The following is a 14,768-nucleotide window of genomic DNA, read 5'->3' on the forward strand; positions in this document are numbered from 1 at the left end:
GCTCAAGGAGCAGTCATTACAGCTCTCAGAAGGTCTTTCAACCTCAAAGAAATAATTGTGTTGTATGAAGAAAATACTGCCCCTTTACTTTCCTGTACTTGATTTCTTTGTGGCAAAATATTCCCTAAAAGGCTTTTTGCAAAGTATTCCAACATATTGAAAATCCCTGCTTTATATATTGCAACTTTAAGGAATCACAGAAATGCACTAACCTTCGAAATGTGGGGGAAGCAATATCTGGGTATTTGGATCCTGGCTGTCTAAGTCCTGGTGTGCCAGAGGCACTTGCCGAAGTTGGGCTGGATTTAGGGGAACTGGACAGTGAGACGCTTTCAGAATCTGACACTGCCACTTTCTCTTTCTCCTTGTCTGTCTGGTTGATGGTGACAGGGCTGGACCTCCCGGACCCGATCTTGCTTGGCTCCCGCAGTTTGGTGGCAGCAGCACCCGCAGACTTGCTGCTGACGTTGGAGTCGATGCTGCTGGTGCTGGAGCGGTGGCCACCCCTGCCCGGGATCCCACTGCCGCTGGACTTGGATGGGCGAGGCAGACTTCGGTACTGCAGCGTTGTCTTTGAGCTCACATGCAGGATGCCATCATCCTGGTTTTGGGAACCGTCTAAGCTCGTCTTCCTCCCTGCGCTGGACTTCCCACTGATGGCTGAAGATTTTGGCATTTTTCCTAGCGTTGCTGACCCGCTTGTGATGGTCGCTCCACTCGTGGTGATTATGGTAGAAGATCCCAACCCAGACTTCTTGAATCCAAATGATCCTGTAGCGGTTGATCTCCCAATGCCAGAAGGAGGCTTTTTCCCTTCATCACCACTGCTTTTTCCTGCATCTGATGGAGATCGCTGTACGGAGGCTCCTTTCAGGGGAGTTTTCACTTTTTCTGAAGCCTTTGCATCATCAGTTTTTCCTAAGTAAATTTGAAACAGTCACTTGTGTTTAAACTGCAGTATCTTAATATCTAATTTCAACACTGTATGATTACAATTTCAAAATTAAAAGATACACGAACAGAATTCCCCTAAGGAAACAGACCAGTTTGGTCTTTAGTCTCCCATCAGCTACCTGTAGCAGGTATGACACATTACAGGTAAGGTTAAAGTACTAAAAGCTTGGAATTCCTGTGAGGATTTCCAGTTTTATATACAGATGGAAAATGTAGTTGTAGAAAATTATCTAGAATGAACTGTAAGGAATTTTGACTGATTTTTTTTCTATTAACAGTATTTCTATATAAAAGAAATAATACTTGAAACTAAAACATTACATGGAATAAACATCTCCTGAAGTATGGCATCAATTAAGCATGTAGAAATTAGTGGTACTTATAGAGTTCTTTGGTTTTCACTGATTACATCTTTTTAGCTTATGACTAAGTTTGTTCTGGTTTTTGTTACACAAAATTATCAGGCAGAAATTATGTTATGGAATGAATTGTCATGATCTGTAATAATATCAATTACACAAGTTAATTAGTCTTTGTCGTATCCTTGATGTCGTCAAAAGATTTTTGATTTTTTGAGAGGTTTTTTTCAATCCTGTGTAGGCTTGTGACTACATAACATATATTTCTACATTTCTTCCATATTTTCTAAAACTTTATTGCAACATGCAGAAAGGTTGAAGGAAGATGTTCTGCTACACCAGAAAGTAACCCTCTATTTTACAAATAGATAAAAATTGCCATTTCAATTCTAATTTATCGCTAAGCATCTGTTGTATACCACTAATAACTCCTAAAACATACCAAAGTTTTTTATTTACTCTTCAAGTAATTATGGAAGCTTTAGAGATGGATGACCTAATTTCTCTTACGAAATGAAAATGTAATAAAGTGTAACACCTGCAAAGCAGAACTAATTCCACTCCTGTTTCTATCCAGCACACATTTTATGCTACACAAACAGATGCACGTGCCATGATATAGATCAGACTCTGACCCAGCAAACATATGGATCATTAGTAGTTAAGGCCTCAGTTCTGTGTTGCACAGTAGCTGCCTGATCACCTTGAGCAAAACAGATCTGGAATGCTTAGCTTGGTGTGCAGCAAACCTTTTAATATCTCCATTTTTAATTGCTATTCGAGGGGTATAGTTTCTGTATCACCATATGATCACCATAGCAGCGCTCCTCAGGGATCTCATGGACCAAGAGATTGCAATGTTTAGCAGTTCCAAATTGCAAAGAAATGAAAGGGGTTCACAAAAGGTGGGGATTTATTCTGAGGAGACCTTTGTTAGTTGCCTTTACAAGCAGGGGTTGAAGCATGCACTATTTTTTCAAGACATGACAAAGTTCCAGAAAATGTTCTACTGAGAATACACATTGCCTTAGTAAAATGATGGATTAGGATTAGATCATCTCAGTTATTATCTCTTTCACCAGTTTTGGATTTTTGCTTCAAAACTAGATTGCAGAAGTGGTTACTACTTCTGAGAGGCCTTCCAAAATTAGGTAAGAGGGCATTTAGCACACATTTTACACTGAAAATGTGTAAAAAGACTTCTTTTTACTGCTTAACAGTAGTCTGTAGATTACCCACAGTATGTGGAATATGATAATTCAGATTTAGTTCACAAACTAATAAAAACATAATTTGGAGTCTCCTCCTTTGAATATTCAATCTTTTTTACTCAGCTTCTAATATTTAGCCATTTTTATGCATATGTTGAATTATCAAAGGGTAGAGTTTTCTATAGAGTAAGGATAAGGTACAGATGAGTCCAAAAATACTTCTAGGAATTAACAGATGTCAACATATACAGATGATAGCACAACAAAATGTAATCACAGTTTTTATTATGGATTCACCCTTGTATACCTAATTAATTATTTTTATGCATGTAGTAAACTAACAGTTATAGAAATGAAAAAATTATAGTATTACAATCTGAGCTTGCAATCATTTATGGAAAGAGAGAACAATATGCATATAGTATGTATACATATCTAATATCTATCAATTATTTTAAGACCACTGTAATCTGAATTATAGAAGTTGCCTACCTGGGGTCTTGAGTGCACTTGTTCCTCCTTTGTTCCTGGACTGAGTTGTTCCTACTTGTGCAGTCATGCCTCTCCTCCAAGACCCAGTCTGTGATACAGAGAGAGATGTTTTCTGCCCCCCCTTCTCTGACTCTTCAGACAGCCCTGAGGTAAGGCCTTTCCACTTGCCACTACTGTCTATGCTGCCATCAAAATCTTCCTCTGGCTTCTTCAGCTCTTCAGTGCTGCCCCAAGTTTCACTGTCTGTAACTGAGCGCTTCTCTGAGTCTGTCTTCAGCTATAAGAGATTAATGAGAAATGGTCAGTGCCAGAATCTCCATTATTTGCTGATTTCTTAAATCATAGTAGGGGAGAAGATTCTGGTCTATCAGCAAGGGCCACAGAAACTTTCCTTCTAAAATATTAGTATCCTGATTCCAAAAGTTTAAAACATACAAAATACAGCCATTTGGGGATGACATTTCTTTTTTATTTTCAAATGATTTAATCCCATTCCTTTATAGATAAACTATAATGAAGTGAAATGTAATTCACTCTAATAATCAGTGGTGATACCCTATTGTTCCTCAATTCAGTCTGAATTTCAGAAGTGAATCACTGTGCTGACAGGTTTTACTAAAAGCTTGGGTGAGAGAATTCCAGAATATACACCTCAGTCTGGTTTTTTGTTTTTCCTACCCAAGACCTCCCATGGCTGGATTAGGAGTTATTTCTCCAGCAGAACAGAGTATGTTGTGCCACCAGTGAGCAGGGATAGCATCTTCCCCAAAATTATTTGTGCTACAGCTGATGGCTTTTCTACTGGTCTGTCTCCAAAGAAATGAATTGTTTCCAACAGGAAACTCTTCCTAGCTGTGTCAGCTAACAGAGCAGAAGAGAGGCTTATGCCAGCACTACTCATCTGTGCTATGAAGGCAACCAGCTGGGCTCATGCTCCCTCTGAAACTCACACCCATGTGAGGATGCACCAGTGAGGACCTACCCCCCCTGTGGCATCTGCCTTCCCTGAGGCATGCTGATAAGGGAGTGCTGAAGGAGCAGCCCAACAAGACAATGTCGAAGCTGTGAAAGTGGCTTAAATAGAAACAGAGACTGACCCTACCCTCTGTGTTTGACAAGACTGGTTTTCTTTGTGCTGACAGGCTGTTCGGTGTAACTCTTCCATCTGTGTTTTTCTGCAGCCTCCTGACCTCAGTCTGAAGCCTTATTTGCACATCACCTTTTCACCACTCCTGCTTTCTTCTGCCCCTCTTTAACAGCAAAAAATATGGTGCTGCTCTCAAGTATCACCAACCTAAGAGGGGCTGCAAAATGGATTGTATTGAGGGACGGGCTATTTATTATTCTGTGCTATCACAGCTCCTTCCCCACAGAGGTCCCTCTGTGGCTGTTTCCTCGGCACTGCTGTCATAAGTAGGATTAATACTGATTAGATCACTGACAGAATAATCAGTTCCTCTTTACGTATTCGTCAGCTGAGGTGTAAAAAATGCAAAAGCTCTCTGCATGTCCACAATTACGTATGTGCTCTGGACATGCTAGCGCAGATTATTGGTAAGTATTAATGGAAAAAAAGTCCAAGCAAATGTCTACAAAAATATTTTAGGGTTCTTCAAAAGAGAGTTTGCATAAAAGTTATTGTTATAACATGTGCGACATGTAACAACGTGTTTACAGACATTTTACCATAAATAAATTACTGTAAACATATAGTCTTCCGTTTTCAAACGTAAGACTATAACATTATAATGGATAATTTCAAATAAAATGAGTAGCACAATATCTTCTAAAAGCCTCTCTTCACCATTATAATTCTTCTAATAAGAAAACAACAACAAAATATACAATTTCTGTCTCAGTCTATAGCCAGACCTGATTGCTGCAATCACTCAAAAAGACTGAGAAAGGGATCTCTGTGTTGCAGTATATCTAAGACTTGGAAAAAAGCAACAATGAGTATTCTCATTCAACTCAGCTTCATCTCAGCTTCTGACTAAGACTTCCAGCTAGCATGGAATACAGCAAGTTCTGCTTGATGCACCTGGTAAAGGCCTGATAAAGGTCTTTTCCTAGTCTTCATAATATTAAGAAACTCTGGAATTAAAGTAAAATTTGAACATGGACTGCATCTCTGTCTATCACTCAACAATTTGCAAATAAAACAGAGGCTTATTATACAGCAGCTAGAACATGAGATAATCCAAATGAAAACAAAACCACAAAGAGTTAAATAGTCAGCCTGAGATTTCCCAGTCCTGATGATTATGCAGAAGAAAAAGTAAACCAGAACTACGGGCCATCACTGTTCATGTGGAAGGAAGAGGCTGATCTCTAGTTAGCAACCATGGAAGTACCTGATGGAGCAGGAAAGGCAATGGTAAGGGCTGAAGAATGTTGGCATTTGAATGACTTTGCATGAATACAGCATTGCTCTGATACCTGTCCTGTTGTAGATTAAAGTAATTTTCATTCCAAAAGTAATTATATTTCCCTATTGTCTGGGGGAAATGACCAATATGTGATTTCTCCTGTTCACGGAGTCTGCTACAATGTACATTGACAAAACAGACCTCTGAACTGCAGACACTGGCTGCCTGCAGGAGTCTAAATGGAATCAGAAGTGTCAGTCTTGTGTCCCAAATACTCGACATCAAATCACTGGAGGCAGCCCCTCTTCCCCTATAGCGAGTGTTCAGTCTCAAAGTTCTCTGCTAGTAAACAGGAGATGACACAACAGAGAATACTTTCCTATTGAGACAAAGTTTTCTGGTTTTATTTATTTTTTGGAGGGAACCAAGTTCTGCAAGGATTTTGTATTGAGTTCTCTGTCCCTTGCAATTTTGAGGGGAGCTGGGAAGAAATGCCTGGATACCTGGCCCAAGAGCTCTACATACACAGCCACACACACATATATGTTATGTATGTAGCTTGTGGCTATATGCTATTAAGAACTCTGTTTTGACACTATGCATTGTCAGCTTGCATTGACACTTTCATCCCTGGACCTAAGCAGGGAGAAGACAATCTCTGCCATTTGAAAGGACAGTACAGCCTGTGTACTTCTTCCCTAATGTGTTTCAGCTCATAAAAAGCAAAAAATACATTATTTTTTATTGTGTTATCTGTTGAAAGAGACACTCCACATGAGCTGAAGTGAGTAGAAATCCACAATCTCAGATTCAATCATACTGCATTTGTTTTGTGTCAAGGTGCAGCAGGGGCTGGGTCTTGCCAGCCAGCACCTTCAGCAGTGATGCTTGCCCTGGGAGCAGGGAATTTGGAATGCCAGCTCAAAGCCCAGGGTTAGGTCAATGGAGTCTATGGCTTCTTGCATTCAGGTGTAATAGAGGATTTTGTAAGATATGAATACTTCATTTGTTTAGAGGCATCGATACTAAACTTTTTCTTTTGTTATCCTGCATGCTTAGGGAGTGTTGCAACAAATGGCAACAAAGCTACTCACCTGGGCATGAGTGTTCTTCCTTGAAGAGGCTGTTATGTTGGAATAAGAGCTGACAGATGAGGTGGTATTCAAATCATCTGTGCTGATGTTGTCAAGAGTGTCACTGAGGCCACTGCTAACCGAGCTGCTGTCATCCCAGCTGCAGAGAAAGGAGCACATCTACTTTACATACGTGTCTCAATAGGCAGAAAGCATCTCAAAATCAATAGATGTGATTACTTATTTTTCAAGTGTTTCACCAGAAACTTTTCAGTAATATTTTCTAAGGTACAATGAATATTGCTCTTCAGACTTTTCAATTAATTATTCACTCACAGTCAAGTGGTTGCTTGTTCAATTAATGAAAGATGCAGGTGTCTTAAAAAAATTAACATCAGGTCTAAGTAGAAGTCATTAAAACAGCTTGTTTCATGCTTCATTGCAATCACATTCAGTACACCGGCAAAGAAATCCATTAAGCTGACCTGATATTGCTAGTCAAAATATAATTAATATCTTGGAGAAGACCTGATGAATTTCCAGGCTATATAAAAAAACCCCGAGTATCTTTTTTTTGCAGACTAATCCATGTCAGCAAGAAGCCAGTATTTTCAAAAGTTTTATTTTCTTGTCTTCAGTGTCTATCTAGCTGGTGCAATGTCATCAAAATAGGAATCCCTGAGAATACAGTCACTGGAGCTGACAGAGCATACATTATACATCTCTGAAGAAACACAGTCTGTCATTCGTTTTACTTTGAGAGATTGAAGCAAAGGATGCAAATGAGAGAGAGGCTGCTCTTACAGAAATGCCATTACCAACTCTCACAAAAGCCTTGCTTTTGTACGAAGAGGCTGATCTCTTCATGCAAAAGCGGGTTGATTGGTATTTGTCAGACTTTTCTCTACAGAATTGCTTCTCTATGGCATTACATTTTGACTTTTATTTTATTGCCATAAACACCATTATACTTCCAGTATATTTATACATCTCCACCTGTTCATCTTGTTTTGGATTATTCACAGGCTAAACGTTTGAAAAAAAATTCACCGTATCACTTTCAATGGGATTCATCTCCTATAATTTTAGGTATATAAAAGTTAGGTATCTCATTTAAGTTATCTAGGTGCCCTCTCTAACCAGTATTAAAAACAGCCTCCTCCAGGAGGTAATTCATGCTGGCTTAAAATGTCTCAGAGCTTGTGGAATAAACTGTCCACTGAAGGTGTCTCTTATTTATCTTTTCCTTTCTTAGAGGGGAGAGGGCTGATAAAGCCTCTTCTAGATATATAACTTCTAGAAAGACAAAGCTAGGTGTTTACACCTGTTGATAAAGTCCCAAACACAAGAGAGTGTGTTTTATCCTTGTTTTGCCTCTTGAGATGATTTTTAGAAAAATATATGTAATTCAATCCCCTAGTTAACTTAAAGCTCAGTACTATTGCCACTAATCATTCAGAGCAAAGAAGAAAAAAATCTGTGTATCCTTATTTTACATTTAGAGTTTTGGGAGACAGCAACAGTGAAAGGGAACTGCACAGAACACAATGTGTGCTGATGTACCAGAAAGTTCAGTGCACTAGTCTTGTATCATAGCTACTGCAGAAAGCATTACCTTTCTTTTGCAAAAGGTAGAAAATCACATTAGTAAGCCAGCTCAGTGACAAGATAAACATATTTCAGAGGGCAGGAGTTTATTAAAGTGCTGAGCTTCCCATCACTGAGTACAATGACTACAAATAAATATGTCTTCTGCTACATTTCCAGGTGATAAACACGAGTGACTTAATAATGAAATTATAATGTCATACATAATAGGCTGTCCACATTCATCTAAGAACCATCTCTGAAACATTAGTCATTTAGGCCTTCTGTGTTTTTCACTGTCTAATGTGATGCAGAATTTCACTGATGCTAAAAAGCCATTAATAAAACACTGTGTATCACATGGGAATATAGCTTTAGAACGCTGTTAAGACTGAGAACCTTAAGGATGGATAAAAACATAAACAATATAAATGTGACTAAGTTGTAGAAAAGATAATATTACCTCATTAAAAGCTGCTCTTAAAAAGAAAAAAAAAACCATAAATCAGATCCCAAATGATATATATTAGATACTTCCAGAAGGAATATGAGCTTTTAATGTATGACATTCACATCAAATAATATTTGACCATCAGCTTTCTGAGTCTACCTAAGACCCTAGGTATCAAATTTCATCCTCTCTCCCCATGTCCCTTTGTTATTATACTCTGTTTTAATTTTTCATACTTCATTTTGTGGTTCTTTCTCTCTGTAAGAGAATTTACATGTTCTAGATTCTGGAATAGTTCAGCTGATTCACAAAATACAACTATGTTCTCTACAGCCAAAATTTTCAGGCAAATATTACCATGATCATGTTTTCTATTATGGCTTCTCTGTGGTGTCTCACACTCATCACACCCTCTCACCAGTGGATTATTAGTGGGTTCAGAGAACACTCATGGCCATCTTATAAGTTGTATAGAAGATCATTCTGACACCTTCACTACTGACCTTTCAGAGTCATCACTGTATTTGCCTGGATCTTTTTTTGTCTTATGATAGGTGTTTGAGATGTTTTATCAATTTGGGGGCTTTCACATATCAAAATTTCTGACTATATTCAGTATGCCTATAAAACCAGGAATACTGGAACCCATTTTCTTTCTTTCTCAGGACTGTTACAGAAACTGATGCCTACTTGACACAATGTTTTGTACCAGCCTTTTGAAAAGACATTGTAGAAACCAAAAACTCCAACAGAACAGACCATATCAGCTGCCCCTTTGGCAATTAAGATTGGTTTTTTACATATTTTAATGTATTAGCCAGAGTTGTTTCAACTTGCTCATGCAGCTAAATTTTTGTATTTCAGTACTTACTGTTTCTACTTTTAAAGACCTCTTTCCCCAAATCTAGATAGTACAGCTGCTATCAGACAAGTAAATATGTTTTTGATAATGAAAATATCTTGTTTATAATTTGGGAAAAAATTTTGATGATACATATTAATGTATCCTTTAAACCAGTAAAATCATGACAAAAATATTTGATAAAATTATTGTGCATCACTTTGAGATTGAAAACCCATTTGTGGGAGTCTGCAGCAAACTCTAATTTTAGTTTTTGTTCCTCCTGCCCTTCATAGAAACAATATTCATTGTTTTTATTTTAATATAAATAAAATATAACTGATTTTAATATAGTGGCTGATATTCATCTTTCCTTTTTTATATTATGTTTCATTTACCTTTCTCTTTTTCACACATTCTACAGAGTCTATGGCAGATCAGGTTAGCACTGCTGCTCATTAATGTATTACACCATTTTGCTGTTAAAAACCGTGTTTTAACGATGAATAATGTTGACAGAATTTGATTCATTTTTCTTGGTGCCAGACTCAGGCTGATTTCTTCAAAAGAAAATGTCAGCAAATGGTGTTCAGCTATCCAGGAAGACTGAGGCTAAGAGAAGAGTGCATTGTTTTGACATGTTCAGGCAACTTTTCCTTTGAGAAACTGCTGGATTCCAAGAGGATCTGGAGACGCACCTTGATATTCAGCAAGACACAATTTTCTCATTAAGGATATGAATTTTACTATTTCTGAGAAAAATCTTCTTAAATCTGGATAATTCATAATTATCTTCAAAATCACTGCTTGCATGTACCTGACAGGTTTTTATTTTCAGTAGCTCAGCTCATTCTGCTTTGTCTGGGTTCAGATCATCAAACAGAGAACAAGCAAACAGCCCAGTAATCACTGTTCTCATTGTGAATGCATATAACACCACAGTGTTTAATAAAACAATCACATATTATTTTTTCTCTAGAAACAATTTATTAATTTAGTGCTTGTAAGAGGCCTGCTTTAGGGATGAATCTGAATTTTGTGTTAAGGAAAGATGCCTTCTGTGTTCATTCAAAGAAGTTGAAAGTTCTGTAACAAAAAGGACAATATGAAGCATGATTGAAGCCCCTGGTGTACCAGACTCCCTGCAATCTGCAAGGTGACTGCTTTAACCAACATTTTTAAATAAATCAAAACAAATAAACCAAAAAAGAGCTTCTAATTTACTTTAGTGCTTCACATTCGACTTGCAAAGATGTAATGCATGGAAATATGTACTTTGAACCTACATTTTGCTGCAGGAATATCTTAAAATTTAGGTTATTATCAACTCAAATTGCATGTCAAAACCCAGCACCTCTTTTTTGGCCTTACTATTGCTGTACCTCAGCTTTACATCTGTAGAATGGAGACAAATACATACAAAAATGGTTAAAATGTTGGCCACTGTGTTACAGCTTTCATCCCAAAACATACCTTGTGCCCTCTCACTTTGCCCAGACTCTTTGCAGTAAGTTTGCCAATGTTTTTTCTGCTCAGATCTGTGTTTTTCTTTGGTGTACTAGTTATGCCAATGAGATCCTTTGCACTAGCTAAAAGCTCATCCCCTTATTCTAGCCTGCATCTTTCAAATCTGAACAATTCTTGCCCGTTTTGATGCAAAACATTGTCACTAATTGGGAAAGGTTGCTATGAATATTGGACACATCCCAGTGCTTTACAAAATGATCCAAATGCTTCAAGCAACATTTCAGCTTCTTCACCATATCAAATACTCCATTAAGCTGAGAAATCCAGAACTTGCTATCTCACAGTTGGTTAGTCTCCACTATCACTCTTTGTCTCACTTTCATTAGTGTGTGCTAGTACTGAAAAGATGTCCTCATAATAATCCTCTCATTGACCTCTCTACCATATAATGTTCTGGAAATAGCAAGGTGTCTGAAGGCAAAACACGGTGCTTAACATTGGTATGTAGAGCTGAACAAAGATTACAAACACATTCCAACAAGTATCCTCAAATGGAGAGATAAATTGCACTCAGCTGTGCTCATGAAACTTTTCTGTTTGCCTTCCACACATATCTGGGTTGGGGTTTTTTTTGAGTTCACACACTGAAGTATACTAACCAAATGAGGAATATTTTATCTAAAATAAGACATTATTTCTTACATTAGGCAGGCAAGCAATGGAGCTTTAAGGCAAAGATGCAATTTGACTGTAGCCTACATAATGAGGACCCGTAGATAATATGCAACCCATCTTTCTAGATTTTTGCATGAAGTTAGAAAGTAAAAATGCACTGTATTAGGAGAGCAATGAATTCTGAAGGTATGTGACAAGAGGAAGGGATATTAACAATCTGTATTAACTCCATATATACCTATAATATTCTTCTTTTAAAGTACTTGTTTCAGAAAATCAAAGCAGTCTAGTTGCAAACGACATGACAGAGCACTTAGACACCATCATTGTTCCACCTACCCTTCCAGTTTCTAGTTTCAGCATTTTCCTAAAAGCTCTTAAACTTGCTAGCTTATTGAAGTTTACCATAATGTTAAGCTGGGTTGGTGCCTGGAATATGTTTCAACATTGGCATACTTCATTAATTTTTGATACCACCTCCAGCCAAAATGCCTAAGTATGCAAATAAAGAAGCTTTTCACAAGAAGATCATCAGACACAGCAAGACTCCAATCAATGCGCTAGCACGAATGCCAGAAAATTGTGATTCCTTCAATGTATCCAGTCCTTGCACAATTTGACAAGTTGCTTGCATTGTTTTCTTTTGTTCATTACCCATTTTTACAAGTAGAAGCAGGAGTAACAGCTTTCAAAAATACAGCTCTAGAAAAAAACCCCAAATCTTTTCTCTTAAAGTATTCATTTAATCACAATAACTGTTCTCTCTGGGGAGGCTTGTAGCTGAATGAAAAGTAGCACTATATTTGTCATATATTTTGTACTGCACACTAAGAGCTTTGGACCAGAGCAGTAGACACAGATACTTGATTAGGAATGAGAAATCCTTAGTCACATTCTTGCTAATGCCAATGGAACTCACATAGCCCCAGGGACTTTTGCATGAATTTGTGATTCAAGGAATCTGAATACATTCAGCAAAACAACCTTTACTTGCTTTTTAGTAATTTTAGTAGTAGTAGTTTAGTAGTAACTTGGAGCTTTCAAATTGTGAAGCCTTTTTAAACACTTCTAAGTCCTTCATTGCCATGGCAGGTACATGGAGGGTGGTGCCCAAGTATTTCTCCTGCTGGAGGGAAAGTTCTTAAAGGACAAATAAGACAACTGAGATCATGACACAAAAGTAACATTCAGAGAAAAAAAGGAACTTGACTTATGAATATTTCAGGATCTACAAATCCATACTAAGAGCAGATCAACGATGAGCAGTAAGGTGTTAACCCTTTGCCTGCCCACAGATTGTTTTATATCAATGAATCAATAGATGATGCAGGTCTCCCTGTCCCTTTCCTAGAAGCACTGGATGCCACTGCACAATTTTTCATATAAACAGTAGATGTATGAAAACCACCAGGAATTTCTTTGATTAGTATAGCACACTTCCATGTTTGCCAAATAAGATGCTAGTACAGTAGTCTACTGCAGCAGATAGGACTTGGACATCCTCAGTTACACTGGACACTTACTTAAATTACAGTGTTCTTAAAATAAAAAATCCCTAGATTTAGGCACCTGTGAGGTGAACAGCTACGTGGGATGTAAGACAATTTATGTCAGTAATGTGCAAGGCATCTATATTAAATGTGAGTTAGGAAATAAAAGGTCGGCATTTAATCCCCTAGGTAGTCAACAGACATCCAAAGTGTAAGCAGGAAAGATTGATAGGAGAGATAGCAGCAAAATAAAGGACTTAAAACTATATGCCCACAGTAGAAAGTCTGAACTTAGTACACCTTTACTCACACAAGTTAAGCCCTGCAAGTGGAAGACAGCATTTAAGCTACTTCTGCACACATGAAATCCGTAATATAGGGAACAAAATGGAAAAGTTAGCCTCCACAACACACTCCATGCAGGTGGTCATCACTTCTTTACAGCACACCAGTGAAGCGAACATTAACATGCATTCTGGGCTGCTGCCATGAACTCTCTTCTCTGACACCCATATTTCAGGTCATGTTTCAGGAGAGTAAGGCAGGATTCAGCTGAATATAAAGATTTTATAGCTACTTCCATAATTGACTTTTGAGAACAGAAATGATCTCTTAGCTCATTAAGAGGAAAAGATAAGAAAATAATTGGACAGTTTTACTTAAAGCAACTCCTCACTAACATGCCAAAAATCAGCTGGCAAAGTTTCTCCATCAAAGTTCAATTCAACACGAATTAATCCTTTTTAAATCTTCGACTGTGATCTCAGCTGTTCATTATTCATGAAACAGCTACATGACCCTTCACAGACAGATTCAAGAGGGCACAGAGTTTGCAAAATCAATACTTTCCTTCATTCCACAGACTGCAAGAGCCAAAGCCCACGCCCTGAAACAAACTAGAAACTTGCAGGAGCCATAAATCTTCCTATGGCTATTCTATGCTCATAGCTAAATGAAAACATAGCCAGTTGGACTCATACTTCACCACCTTTTCCTCAGCAAGTGTAATCCATTACCTGTCATACCAAAGCAAGGCAACTGCTGAAGCCTTAATCCTGAATCACTTTGAGGTCTTTAAGGTAAAAAATCGTGCAATGTACATTTCAAAATGGATGCATTCAGCACATTCGAAGGAAAATTGTTTAGAGTTAAAAAGAACAGGAATGCATTTATGCACCTGCTTTAATGCAGTGTCACTTTGCAAGGATTTTTTTATTTCATGTTAGAAATTTATTTTATAAGAGTATCCAATTAGAAAATTATATCCTGCTAAAGAAAATACAGCTAGCCCAAGAGCACAATTAAAGAAAAATGCATTTTTGCAAGGTCAGTTCATTTCCATATTCTTCCAAGCATTTAATAAGTGCTTAAGAAATAATTTGGTTTTAGACCCAGCAGGGAAAAAAGAAAATGAACTAATAGAAGATTTACATTCCTTGAGATAATTATACATACCTTGCAAAACCTGCATACCACACCACAGGATCTGAATAAGTCTTTGCCAGAACCCTTTCTGGTTTCCACTTATTTCTGAATACAACACTTAATCTGACATGATAGGGACAGCAAAAAGTCCTTACACAGCTCTAAATTCCTAATGGAACATATGAACAATCAGAAGAAGGGATTTTATAAAATGAAATTTAGGCAAATGAATAAAACGATAAATATCCAACTAGGAAGATATTTTACTTCTGGAATGTATAGGGTTGTTATTTTTTACAAGAGGCTCACAAACAGCATCCACTTTTAATTATATTTTGAAAAATCTTTAGAAAATAGTAATATATGGGCTGAAA

General features: G+C 37.5%; 1 protein-coding gene across 2 annotated transcripts in view; it reads right to left on the reverse strand.

Moving 5' to 3' along the window:
* Positions 1 to 14,768, reverse strand: part of NAV3 (neuron navigator 3) — a gene marked incomplete at its 5' end in the record, with an annotated part of 250,369 nt that overhangs the window by 58,102 nt on the left and 177,499 nt on the right. For both annotated transcript variants that reach the window (XM_083859059.1, XM_083859058.1), the window contains 3 exons: positions 213 to 918; positions 3,017 to 3,293; positions 6,480 to 6,618. In XM_083859059.1, the coding sequence (XP_083715185.1) occupies positions 213 to 918; positions 3,017 to 3,293; positions 6,480 to 6,618 (1,122 nt within the window). The remainder of the gene's footprint in view (positions 1 to 212; positions 919 to 3,016; positions 3,294 to 6,479; positions 6,619 to 14,768) is intronic.

Source organism: Zosterops lateralis (genome assembly GCF_965231275.1).
Source record: "Zosterops lateralis genome assembly, chromosome: 4".
Lineage (NCBI taxonomy): Eukaryota > Metazoa > Chordata > Aves > Passeriformes > Zosteropidae > Zosterops > Zosterops lateralis.